At 45.7% G+C, this 13834-nt stretch overlaps 1 protein-coding gene across 4 annotated transcripts in view; it reads right to left on the bottom strand.

The window, feature by feature from the left end:
* SIL1 (SIL1 nucleotide exchange factor) overlaps positions 1-13834 on the bottom strand; it is a 99469-nt gene that overhangs the window by 28090 nt on the left and 57545 nt on the right. For all 4 annotated transcript variants that reach the window (XM_064458883.1, XM_064458885.1, XM_064458881.1 and 1 more), the window contains 2 exons: positions 12616-12807; positions 7764-7885 (listed from right to left, as the gene is read on the bottom strand). In XM_064458883.1, the coding sequence (XP_064314953.1) occupies positions 7764-7885; positions 12616-12807 (314 nt within the window). The remainder of the gene's footprint in view (positions 1-7763; positions 7886-12615; positions 12808-13834) is intronic.

Genomic DNA, 13834 nt, shown 5'->3' with positions numbered 1-13834 from the left:
GACTCCAAACCACCCTGCGGGGAGGGGGCTGCCCACTGGTCCAGCTCCCTGGAGATGTCTTGTGGCCACAAACTGTTGCCCTGACTGGCAGGGCTCAGAGATCTGCTTGCCTTCTCAGACAGCCAAGATAGTGATCATCCTCCTTCAAAACATGCCAGGCGGCTCCAAGGGCCTCCGATGGACATCTCCTTTTAAGCAGAAATAGGATCATCTAAAGTACAGAGAGATCAAAATCCAGCTCACAAGAAGACACAGAATGTCAGCACCTGAGGGAAGAGCAAGTAGTCAACAGTGATGATGAGTTTCTTCAGAAAAAGATAATTTCCAGAAAGCTGTTGGTTTTTCTCTCCACAGAATGTCACCCCATTCAAACACTTGGAGGTTGGCAGCAATCTGGTGGAAGACCCGAGGAACTGTTATTATGGATGAAAAAGCAACTGTTTCAGTGAATCTTAAAGCACATAAATAGACAGGTGAGGAGAAACTTATCAAAGCACTGTATCAGGAGAAAAGGCAGGCTGGAAGATGCCACCCTGGGAACAAGGTCACTTGCTGGGACTTGATCTGTCTTCAGTCAGGAGAGGCAAGGGCCAGTCTTAGATGCCGTGAAAGCCTGCAGCTGCTGGCTTGGGTTATTTTGCCTCCTATGCAAGCTCTGGGTCCAGCAGCTCTGCCTTCCTCTCAGCACAAGGGGAAGAGTAGGGGAACAGCAGAAAACCAGTCAGTAAACATGGCTAAATCCAGAACACACTCCATGAGAGCTAAGGGCAGCCCCACAAGACCCCTCCGAATGCCCGATTCTGCCACTGCCATTCACATTACAAACCTGGCTGGATCTGCCTTTGCATGCTCACTGCATACAGCCTGCCAGCAATTAAATCCAACAAAAGCCACAATCAGGGAAGGGGTAGGAGGGTGCACACAGCAGGACCTACAAAGTAAGAGATGGGATCTGGATCCTTCTATACAGGCTCAGACAATAGCCATAATCGTAATCGCTGGGTCAGTTCTGTCCACCCCAAACCCTGCTGGGAGCAGGTACGTAATTGAGGCTGGATCCTGCATTTCCTGCTCTCATTGTTCGTCTTCCTCCCATTCTTTGCTGCTTTGTTCTATTCAATGCACTATTTCAACCTCCCTTCTGAAACACATTAACAACGGGCTGCTGCAGCCTCCCATACACCGCGATTAAAGAGTAGACGCAGATACCTCTTCTTTGTGGAACATTTTGCACCTATTACTTAGAGGGAATGAGGAGAACAGGCGACATGGGAAAGTCACAGCAGGTCAGAAAATAATGTAGGTGTCAGGTAGGAAAATCTTTGAAGCTTGTGAAGCCATTAGCCGAGTGCACAGGCTATAATAAAAATGATAAACAGAGAACATGGATGATGAATAAATAGTGGCTGAAGAGACACAGGAATACATGTTTCGTCCAGCAATGAAACCAAGTCTACACTGAGAAACAGCAACTTTGGGCTGGGGTTTGTTTTTTTTTCCTTTTGCAGAAAGTGATTAAGTAACCAGTACAAATGTATATTTTAAATGGAAACCACCACAATAATTCAAATGCTTTAGCAGAGAGCATTTACTAAATGAGAAGAGACAGAAACAGTGTGTTTTATATAATGCATGACCTGGCTGCAATGAGTCTTTCCTGCAGGTTGTGTCACCAACCTCCCTGCTAAAGAGAAGGTGCTGCCAAGCACTGCCGGAGCGGCTTCCTGATGCTCCCAACTCCCACCATGTCCCCAGGCAGCAGTGGCTCTTCTGAAGGGCTGTGTTTTTAGGGCAGGCCACCTCACACAGGTCTTACAGAGAGCAGAAGGAGACCGGCGATACCCTGCACGTCTCTGGGAGCAGTCACCTCCATGTGAAGGACACGCGAGGAAGAGATCACCTGCATCATCAAGGCTGAGCCCTGTGATAACTGATAAAATACAACGGGACTCAGTGCTGGGGAGGGGGGAACCATGCAGGTTTGCTCACTGAAGTGTGATGTGAGGCCAAACACCCCGATTTCAGCAATCTGCATCCTCACTGCTTAACCTCTTTGTCCTCTCGTACCACCAGCCCAACCCAGGCCACATGACCCAACTCACTCCAGAATTCCCACACTTTACAGAAGTGACAACATCCTCAGCCTAAAACCAGTCCCACAGGGTTAGGCTAAGATGTCCATCCCACCTTGCCAACTCTCTAGCAGTTGCAGACACCTGAGGAAAACATACCTGGCATGGGATGAGCACTCGACTCTCCACTGCTACACCCTGCCAGCTTCTAGACACCAGCATCATCCCAGCATTTAAATTACCAGAGCATTTATGAAAACAAAAACAGGAGCAAACCTTGGATTCTAGATTTTTTTCACAGGGTTTGCTCTGTCTTCCTGAGAGCACAAGGATGGCAGTTTACTATTTAATTGTTAATTACACTTTCTTGTTAGATTTCAGACGCTGAAAAATGTTTAGGGATTTATTCTTCTGTGTAATTAACCATAATGATGAAACACAGTTTTATACTGCATTGCAGTTTTTGTTAAGGTTATTCATAATGGGGAAAGGCTAAATAGGTTGAGTTCATTATCATTACAGAAAAAAAATTGAGGTGACCCAATCAAATTAATTTGAAATTAAGTGCAGTGAGGCTGATAACTCCACGCAAGTCAGGAGTTCAAATAAAAATAGAAGAGACAATCTACAAAGCAAGAAATTACAAGCGGGCAGGGAGTTAAGCTAGAATTACTGCATCTGGGAGGTAGCAAACACACGGCATTGGCAAACAGGGCCACTAAAAAAACCAGTGTAAATGGATAAAGAGATGGGCAAAGATTGTAGGATGTAAAAGGGGAAGCTGGAGGAGGAAGGGACGAACATGAAGATGGATTTGAAATAAATAGGTAGGGACAGTGCTTGTTAAGCTAACTAGATTTATTTCTCTGCCCCGAAATTCTTATGTCCTTATAAGACAGCATCAAAGCAAGGTCTTTAATTTTACTTTTCCTGGGTTTATCGCTTGGGCCTTGATGTTATTTAACAGCAGTGAGCGTCAACCAATTTCATTGCAAAGCTGGACTTAATTCAAAAATCATTAAATCTGGTAGAAGCTTCTTCCTCCTGACAAAGACATCCTGAAGAAGCTGGTGCTTCTCTGACAAAACATGGAAGTCATATACCCTAGGAGAACGGACACCACCGAAATACTGATGGATAAAGCAGGGGTGGGAAGGCAGCATTCCCCCATCCCTCCTCCCAAAGAAAAGAATTTGAGAAAGCAGAACCAAAACCAGCCATACATCACAATGCTGAGCACCACTCGGACACCCCAGCACGGCACTGCGCAGGGAGGCAATGGAGCCCATCGTTCTGGGTTCTTCTTTTAGGCTTATCTTGAAAAGCAGATACATATTTTAGGCCTCTCTGCTTTGCCAAAATGATGCAAGCTCTAAACAAGCCTCAGAGCTTGTTAACGTAAATAATGGTGATTGGGATGTTCATGATGCACATTGCCATAGTTTAAGGGGTTTAATCTCATGGGAAACTGTTAAGGCAAGCAATACCCCGATGCAAGCCACCTCTAGGAAACTCTTGAGTGCTGCTACAAGATGATGCTTGAATTATTACCTTTGATAAGTTTCCTCCCAAGTCTTTACCAAGTCCTGTAACATTTGTTTTATCACTCAAGGCCAAAAGAAGGAACAGCAAGATCCCAGCAGCCCTGGGCTTGTTGGAAGAGGCTGTGCTGGTGACTGCCCTGTGTCCTGCAAGGACATATGGCAAACGCAAGCTAAGAGCATCACTTTGAAATCCTGTCCTTGGCTACCCAGTTCAAACAGCACATGGTTTTTTAAAGAACTGGCCAAAATGCCACAAATCTCTCAATGCAGCTGCACAAGCGACTTTTCCTCCTGACTCCCCACTTTGGCCACGATGAAATCTCACCTTTTGCACTTTCTGCCCTCTCTCCAGGAAATACAAACTGCTTCTCTTTGCCTTGAAGGTCCCACAGCTTAGCTTCTCTCCATCCTCACCTATAATTCACCCTTAAGTGTACGGGGAACATTTGGGATAAAGCTTCAAGAATGCATTTGACATAAATTATTATTCCCCTTCTAAACGGATTACAAAAATCCTTTTATTACAAAAATATTAAAACGTTCAAATTATTGGTGTGGAAAAACGTTTCCTGGAGATAAAGTTTTTAAAAATTGAGGTTTTAATCACAAGCATAATCCTTTCTGGCTAACATTTCCAGTCTTGTGAAACATCTAGATACAAATTGCACAGAGGCCTGGCTGTGCTACAAACAAAGGAAGATGCTGCCTTTAAATAGCTTAGAGGACATCAGAAGACACTTCTCTCATCAGCAATCTTTTTTAGCTTAATATAGCTCTTCTTTGCATAAAACATTGACATTTTTGCAATGTTTGGACCCAATGGTGCGAATGCTGATTGTCATCTGAAGATACTAGAGCGTACCTTCAAAAATATGCAAGAACATTTCACAGACATTAGTTTTACTTGCCTCCAAAATGGTGTATCTTAATATTTCATACTTATATATATTTAAATGTTAGTACCATAGATAAATGCTAACATGCTTTTATGCTAATGCAATCACTGAAAATCCAGATAATGTTGTGTATTGGCATATACTGTTAGTGAATTATGGATACCTAAATGTACAATCCCACATGCCTAGCAATTATTTTTGTTAGTGCATTTAACTTTTATTTGCAATCAGAGCACTTGAGGATTGTTCAATTGAAGTTTACTTTTGCAAACTGCTGAACAGAAAACATTTTGTTAAAGGTTTAAAAACAGTAAGGTGGTGATGAGGTTGCAGAGTTGCAATAAGGGCACAGCTCAGAAGCCTCTACCAGATGGAACGATGTTTGATTTGGTCACCGACTTGGTGATTAAAACGCAAATGCCTAAAATGAAGGACATGTAAGAGAAACAAGAGATGAAATCTTGATTTCCTCCTTACCAGATCACCCTCTTCCATGGCAGAGGCTCACAGATAGAGGCAGATGCACACCAGGAGGACACCATCCATCCAGGCAGCACCCTGGCAGCTAGACCCTGGGACCCTTTGCTTTCAGGACCGAACTATCCTGCACTAAGGCTGCTTTTTGAGTCCAGTTCAAGCCAAATAAATAGGAACAACTTCCTGATATAGGCCTGATGTAGGCCAACTATCAGGAGGGAGAAATCCTGAACTGCCCCTGCTGTAGCTTCTCCTCCTACTGCCTTTGCTGATACACCTTGCTGGTCTTGGCCAGCCACCTGGCCTGTTGGCTCAAGGACCTGATCCACTTGAAAACCCCTTTATCCCAAATCTGTTTTCAGCACAGACTGACCTCTGAGCCAGGTCCCAGCCGGACTGCATGCAGGCAAGATCTGGGTGACGCAGCTGGTTGCTCCATCCCTCACCTGCTTCACTACCTAATTAGAGTTAAAGACAACGCAAACCTGGAGAAGACCTGGATATTTTTAAGAGTCGAAAAGCTCTGGATGTGACCCAAGCATGTCTGAGACTGCTCAGCATCCAGTGGTTTTCTCCTGCATAAAACAACTTGCCTACAGACAATGCCAAACTCCCTCTTCCAGATTCAGCTATGCCAGGTGTTAATGACCTCCCAAGCTGGGCTGAGGAGCTGCTATGATCATGCCCTGATTTTCCTCTGGGAAGGTGTGCCTGGCTTGAAACTGCTGGCCTGAGCCAACCTGGCTGAAGAGACCTGGGAGGTGGCCACAGGCCCATTTGGTGAGCAGCAGACCATCTTGCCCAGCCATGGCTCAGCATCCAGCACAGCATGTGAAACCAGCCCTGGGCACACAAGTATGGATCAGATTGTGCCCTTACAGCCCAGTGAGCTGTGGCACCTCTGGGCATTTACTGGGTAGTCCTACCACCTAACTGAGGCCCTTAGGAACAGCCATGAGTGAAGGAAATAAAAAACAACCCCTCAGAAAACACAAGACATCAGAAAATGCTTAGCGTGAAGTACTTGGAATGCCCGTGGCAGTTTAAATGGAGCACGGAGTAAGCTGAGAAAATGTATGAACAAACAAATTAAGCAGATAGCACAAAGCAGAAGAGTTGGCATGTAGGTGTCTATTGAGAAAGCTTAAGCACAGCAAGGGGAAAAAAAGGCAAACCCAAAAACCAGGCATAATATTCCTCACATTTTGGAACTGAGCTCTCAGACAATACATCATCCAAACCACTCAGAATTACCATCTGTCAGAATGTCCTTTAAAGAAAAAAGACCTAAAAGTTTCCAAAGCATTATTTTAATATTTTCATATTAGAAAAGAGATTGTTTCTGTCCAAAGAAAGGCATTTGCAATTAACTGAGGAATACTATATAAAACCATTATTTTCATGGCCATTGCTACATGCTTATATCATGAGACAATGAATTTCTTGAGTCTTGATCATGTCACATTAGCTAAGTCAGGAAAGATGCAATTTAATAGCCCTTGTCATTCCTCAAGTTACCTGCAAATGCTTCCAGACCTTCTATATGATTTTCTCTTCATGAAACATACCATTAAGAGTCTACATGCTATTAAAGAACCTAAAGAAACAATTACAATTTTGCTTCAAACATTAAGATACACCAGAATATAAAGAACGGCTCTGTTTCTGATGTGAAGGAGCACATCATCTTGTGATCAGTAAGCCGAACTGTTTCAAAATAAGTGGGATCCTTTCCTGGTGTAAAGATGAGTACCTGCTGCTGTCCATGAGGCCATATTACTTCACACATGCTGAGGACCAACTGCATCGCATACAAGATTGCAAAAGAAAAGCAGATTTGTAGAATACATATTAGATTAAGTGATAAATAATTTATAATGGTGGAGAAGGTGACTGTTTTCTTAGGCATAGAAATATGCATATATAATGGTCCTGAATTCCATTCTTCACTCTGCACTTCTGACCTTGAAGTCTGGGTCCATCCAATGCATTTCTAAAGTTTCTGCACAACAGAATGCGCAACACATACCCTAAAGCCCCAAAACCCATAAAGCAAAAAGGGCACCAATAAAACCCATTGACCCGCATGGTACCACCTGTGGCACTACACGTTAGGCCATAGCATGAGGCTGACTGTGATCCTTCGGGCAACAGTCACCTTCCAATGAACCACAAACATCCCTCAGACCAGTCTCTTCTTGATTCAGCCTGTTGACCCCATTCCTAACCCCGTGTCTATTTGACACCCTTTTGGTTATGCCTGTGGGTCAGAGGCACGTGTCCATGGGGCTAAAAACCCCCTCCAAAGATGACAAAGGTTGTTGTATTTCTGAAATCAGCACCTCACTATCCTAAGGCAAACTGGGAGCAAGGAGCAGGAGGGAGAAAGGTGCTCGTGGAGTGCTTATAACTGCACTTCCTTGAGATCTCCCCTGAGAGGGCTGCCAAGGGTAAAGGAGAAGAGGCAAAATTATTCCCCTCGGACTTTGTAAAAACAAGGAGCCCAGGGAAATCAAGAAGTAATCATGGCTTCCACACCAAATTACTTCTGGCTAAGTCTAACAAGCAGAGTGAGGACACACTGACAAGACCAGGGTAAGCTGTCTGCAAGGAAAGGTCTAGGCAGGAGAGAAGACAATTTGGTATGTTGCAGGATGAGAGAAGCTTTCAGCTCCTGCTATTGGAAATAAATCAAGAGAGCTGAAGAGAAGTACAGAGCCTGCCTGGCCTCCCCGAGGTTTTCACTCTCCCAGGCTGGATGGGAGACAGCTCACCTGGACAGCGCGGCTCCCAAGACAAAGGCAGCGTGCTCCTTCAGCACAGCCTCGGTGCTGTTCAGCCCGTCAATCACAAGCTGGAGTCCACCCATGGAGAGGAAGTCCTTAGCATTGTCCACCTGGGAGAGAGCAGGTCTCCATCAGTACAAAACTCCCAGCCAGATTCCACTCAACAACTCTTTGAGAATGCCTTGCTTCAGAAAGCACAGCATCTCTTCCCTCCCATTCTAAGCACTGAGTTCTAAAAGCAATTAGAAGTTATGAGGGAACAACTGTGGCTCGGATTTCGCACAATACTGTCTGGGAGCAGTGGATGTCATGGATGCAGAAGCACAGTATACTGACAGGTGGATATTATCACAGGCTGAAGGCATTGCTGAAAATTCAAATACTTTGATTAGCTATCAAAACTATTCTTGACACATACTTCAGTAATTCAGGCAATATAAAAAATTCGGTAAACCTGATGTCAAAAAAAACCCCAGTTCTTTGCTCTCCCACCTGAGCAGACCATTACTGGGAACCCAGAGAATTGTGTGTTCTGCAAATGCAATTAACTAATTTATGCTCTAATTGTAGCACCAGGAGTTAGGGATGTTTAAGAGCCTGTCAGCAGCAATGGTACACAGGGAGCATCACCTCTGCTCACGGCGAGGTGCACAGGTGGTTCTGGGTGTTTTTCATAAGTACAGTCAATGATTTCATGCAGACATGAAAAGAAAAAGCCAGTCCCTGCTTGGAAGGGTCAGCCAGAAGCTTTTCCTCAGGGCAGCCTGAGCAATGATTTTTCTAAAGCAGACAATATTGGACTAACTGCCAGTAGGGAAGTTTAAACATTAGTGGGGATTCATCCGTCTTTGATTTTAACCAGACTTGGGGCTAACCAGGCACAAATCACAGCGGGCATCTGTTCTCAGAGAGGAAATCAGAAAAGGGCTCCGAATGGCTCGCAAACAAAATGTCGAGGAACAGCGTAAAGTGCTTCAAGTACAAAATTTGGTCCAAAGTCAAATCAATGCATTTTGGTTTTCAAAGATTTTTTTTTGCAGTTTGAATGCTCAGAATTGCATGTGCAGAAAATTTGGTTTTAGAATTTCAACATTTCTCCTCCCTGAAAGACAGACAGACAACAGCATATGTTGGCGGATGGAAATAGAACATAAAAAAGAGCTACCAGCCAGGCAAACCAACCTCCCTGCTTCAGTGAGCAGACTGCACCGATGGGGTGGAACAGGACAAACCAGAAAGCGTGCAGGGTATATCGGGCATAGGCACTTTTAGTCGACAGTGGCTTTATGCTTACTGTTACGTTTATCTCAGCCATGTACCTTCACCAAAATTGGCCATAAGTTGGATATTTTAGGTACCCAAAAGAATGAAGACGGTCCTTAGCTTTATGTCCTATGCGTATGTCCTTACCAAAGGAGGACCTGGGGAGCTACAGCTCGTCTCTTCTCCCCAGCAGGACAATACCCACTGCTTGCTGTCCCTCTGCAAAGCTGGTAACAGAAAGCCGATCTCTGCAAGTCTGCTGGGGCTGTTTCAGGATTTGCAGCAGCTTTTGTATCCTTTCAGATCCTATTCTTTTTACTGTCCTGATAAACTGGACCTGCTAGACCTCTTACTTTTCTGCAGGTCCACCTTTGTATACAGAGAAATCTGTGCAGCAACCCAATTTCAGCTACCAGTGGGTGCTTTTGTTGCTCAGCCTCTGTAAAAACTCTGAGGTTGTTTTAATCCTAGAATTGGACGTTGATTTCTGCTCAAGAGGGAATGCATAGACAGGCAGAAGTTTGCATTCAGCATCAGTCAAGGTAAAACCTATCGGCCCTGTATCCGCATCAGCACTGGAGTCCTTCAGGCTAGCCCTGGTGTCAGTGAGACACCTCAACTGCAGAATATAAATTGTGCAGTAAAGCTTATTTTGTAGATGTATTTTTTTAAACTGGAGTCTGTTGTGAGAGCTCCTTCCCTCACTCACCATTTTAAAACCAACAAAACCCCCAAACCCAACAACGTGAAGGTATTAACCTCTCTGGGGAGCGGAGGATGCTGTGAGGCAGCAGCTCATGCCTCACTTCAGTCCACTGCAATCAGCACGGAAGAAAGCCAAAGATCAAAAGAGCTCTTGAGTAAAGTACACAGGCAAGGTGGGCGAGGAGAGGAATGGGAGAAGAACAAATATGACAGCAGTTATTCAGGGAGCTGCTTCAGATCAGAGGAGAAAGAAAATGGGGAGGGGAGTGGAGAGAGAAAATGTTAGAAAACGAGAGCGAGGAAGAAGCAGCATGTCAACCATACACAACTGAGAGGAAATTAGCAGTGAGAAATGGTGTAGCATGTCAGAGGAGGGGAGAGAGGAAGATAAGGAGAGTAAATAATTGAGAGAAAGAGTCTGCAACGCATGAGAACGGGTCTTGGCTCTGCACACTGCTGTGCAAGCACCATGAATTCTGTCTATAAATGAGTTATGCTCTGGCCTCTTCACATTTGCATTTAGTTTTTATGTGCTACAGATAACCTACCGAGCCAAACCTTCCTGCTCCTTCTCCAAGATGGGCTCCTGAACATGCCAAATTGAATCCTGACTGATGAGAAGCAAACCAGAGCTGGCAACCAAAAGCTGAGCAAATACAGAGCCCTTGGGCTGACTCTTCAAGAGCAGGACAGAGCACCTCTCCCTCAGCTCAGCACTGGCCACAGCTTCCCCTCCGCTCCCTCACAGCGAGCTTGGAAGCATGTGCCACTTCATGTCCCAGCTCTCCTGGATGCCTCTGACCACTCCACAGAGCAGAGAGCATCCTTTGCTTGCAAACTCTGCAGGGCACGGCATTTTCCACTCAACAGGGTGTTTTGTGCCCTGGAGGCAGCAGCAAGGCAGCTGGGAGCCGAACAATTAGCAAAAGCCATAGCCCATTACCATTCAGGCATAGGCCAGGGGAAAAGGGAGCAGCGTAGCCATCACCAGTCCCATGCGTAGGTGTGGGCTGTACTGGGCCACCCACACCTGCAAGGATACCTGTCCTCCAGTGGCACGGCCGTGGCTTGCTGCAGAGGACTCCTGACAAGTGCAGCCCTTCCAGGGTTATGCGGCACAAGTGTATTTGGCTGCTATTCAGTAATTACATTAAGCCAGTGCTGCTAAAGTCAGTACCAAGCAGAGATAATGCTCTGGACGCATTCAACTGGCTGGAAGAAGAAAGAGGAGGAAAAGCCATGCTGGCTTAGAGACAAGTCATATTTCTTATCAGCTTCCTGCCTGATGAGAAGGTGCTGCCCAGCCATCTGCCCCGACAGCGCAGGCACAGAGCAACGTTGTGATCGATGCACAAAGGAGTCCTCTGTGCTCCCTGCCAGCCTCTGCCATTTCCCCCCTCCTGACCCCTTTGATGCTGAATTTGGTTCTCTCTGGTGTTCCAGGCCCCGCAGAGGGAACATGGACCACTTCCCTGCTCCTCTTGCCTTTCTGAAATTGTTTGCTCCATCCCATGCTGCAAGCAGGCAGGATTTTATGCTGGAATAGTCCAGACTGTTATGCTGGAAATCAAAGCATCCCAGGGTGTTTGAGGTTTGCTTTTTAGCATGCCTGGCCTAATGCTCTGGCACCCTTAACCAGACAGAATTAGCCCTGAGCTCCTCGGGCACCCATTGTTCACACTTATTTTCTGAGTCAGACAGATGCCATCAGTGAAACAAAAGCATTGAGAACAAACAGCAAGGAAGCCTCTGCATGCATATAACAGAGATTTAGTGTGGAAATTCCAGGCAAAGAACCCTGGAAATAATGCTTCTATTAACTGGTGCATGGAATCCATCTCTCAACAGCTCATTCCTTCAGCTATTTTCCCCAAAATACCACATTTGGTTTTAAGAAGCACCATTCCAGTGAAAGGTCTCGCACTGGCGTTTCCCAAGAGTTGTCCATTCACCCTATGAAAAGATAAAGTCGAGAACGACACTGGAAAATGTCTCAGTCTGCTCCAGACTCTCCCAGGCACTGGGGATGGAGAAGCCCAGCCCTTTCCCACAAGGCAGAACACAGCCTTGATGCCCAGACACCCACCCAAGCTGCTGCAGTGTGGGAAGGCACCAAGCACAAAGGAGGAGAGCAGCGTGCTCTGAGCCTGCAACCAACAGGAGGTAAAAACGTGCAAGCTGAAGGCAGAGCAAGACAGATCAGAGGAAGGGAGAAAAGTGTGAGCATAAACCCAAGGAAGTGAGATTTCAGGAAATAGACTCAACCTCACACAGAGCCAATTCTCATGGCTCAGCTGACGCTCAGCAACTTGCCATTTGCCTGAGCCTCTTCAGTCATTTCTGCCACTGGCCCAGCTGTGAGAGAGGCTCTACATGTCATTTCTTACTCATGCCAAGAAAAATACAGGTTTTAGGATGGCTGTTGTCTTCCATAGTATGAAGACATTCTCTGTGAACTGGTGTAAGGGGACCTACCTGCAACCATAGATGCTTTCCATGGAAGAAACAAGAAAATAATTTTTCTTTAGCAGCCGTCACTATACCTACCCAAAAATGGTAGATAAAACCCCATTTCATAACATTTAGCATATAAAAGAAGAAAAAGAGAGGGCAAGATAAAAAGCCTGAGAACAGACAACAAATCAGGCAACACTAACCCCTAGGAAACTGCTTCACTCCTGGTACGAGCGATGATTTATTCAAACTTGGATACAAAATAAGCCTGCAGTAGCCCTCTGCTGTCTGCTATTGTCCCAGGATTATGATAATTATGCAATTTGTATTACCTAATACTGATAAGAATAATAAACCCACGTTTATGACACTGTATACCCCTGATTTTACATGGTAGTTACTAATGCATTTTTGTTACCTGGTGAACATAATATTCAAGATCATAAAGTGCCGCTACTTTTTCATCCAGCGTGGAGGTAGAGCTGTTGAATTTGCTGATTAATTTAACCATAATTTCATAATCTGTTTCCATCTTCACGTTCAGCTTTTCAAACTCCTCCTTCAGCTGCTCTATGGGCCGGAACTTCTTCCTCACCTCTTCCTCGTAGGCCTTGAAAGCAGGAAGAAACCAGATATGAAGGCAGGTGATAAGTCAAGAAAGACATAGACAGAAACCCCAGCCCCAGATTTACAAGGGGAACCTAGCTGTCTATGCAAATGGATTTTACTGCTGTGCATCACAGATGCAGGGGCAGCTTTGGAGGGCCCTTCTGAGAAGCACAGAAACCCAGTTATCTGTAAGATACCCACCTTGGGTACCAGCAAACACTCCCTCAGGAGCTGAGCCTGTACCTAAGGCTTTGTACACCATTTCTGAATCCTACGTGCCTTCCAAAACAACATAAAGCCCAGAGGCAGGTGGCACTGCTGTTCTCTGCCTGCCTGCAAGTAGGTGTTCTCAAGACCTGACTGCAAAAAGCCCTGAGCAACCTCCCCAGTCTCACAGCTGACCCTGCTTGGAGCCAGAGATGGGGCTGGAGACCTCTGGAGGTCCCATCCAGCCTGAAATGACCAGTGACTCCCTGCCAATGACATCAAGGAGATCTCCTTGGATGCATATGAAGATGCTTTCATCATCCCAATAGCTTAACATGTTTCAGGATGGCCTTATCTGTCAGGGAAACATATGCACTTGTTGTTTGGCCCAGAAGCTGCCAGAAAGCAAGGTGGGAGGACTGGCTACAGGGTGGGGGAAGCTGAAGTGCTGTGCCATAGGACTCCGCCAGGAGATAGCTCATCCTGCAGAGTGGCTCATCTCCCTTGCACAAACTGCACTCCAAGGGCTGCAATGAACCAAGAGAGCTGTAGAAGGCATGCAGTGAGGAGAAGGCTCTGCCAAAGATCTAAGAGAGCCCCTGAGCCAACAGGGACCAATTTTCCAGCGTTAGCACTGGTGACACCAGGGCAGGCAGGGACAGAGCCTGTTGCTGCACAGGATGGAGGAAGCAAGAGGCCAGACTGAAATGGGCTGCCCCAAGAGCAGGAGAGAGCAAGAAAGACCCTTTTGAAAGGGATTCTGCCACAAACACAAATACCAAAACACCTGCTTTTATACAGGAGTGACCCCCAACTAGAGG

The sequence above is a fragment of the Phalacrocorax carbo genome, chromosome 8, assembly GCF_963921805.1.
Source record: "Phalacrocorax carbo chromosome 8, bPhaCar2.1, whole genome shotgun sequence".
Lineage (NCBI taxonomy): Eukaryota > Metazoa > Chordata > Aves > Suliformes > Phalacrocoracidae > Phalacrocorax > Phalacrocorax carbo.
The sequence above is the reverse complement of the archived record's forward strand: the minus strand, read 5'-3'. Positions and strand labels throughout refer to the sequence as shown.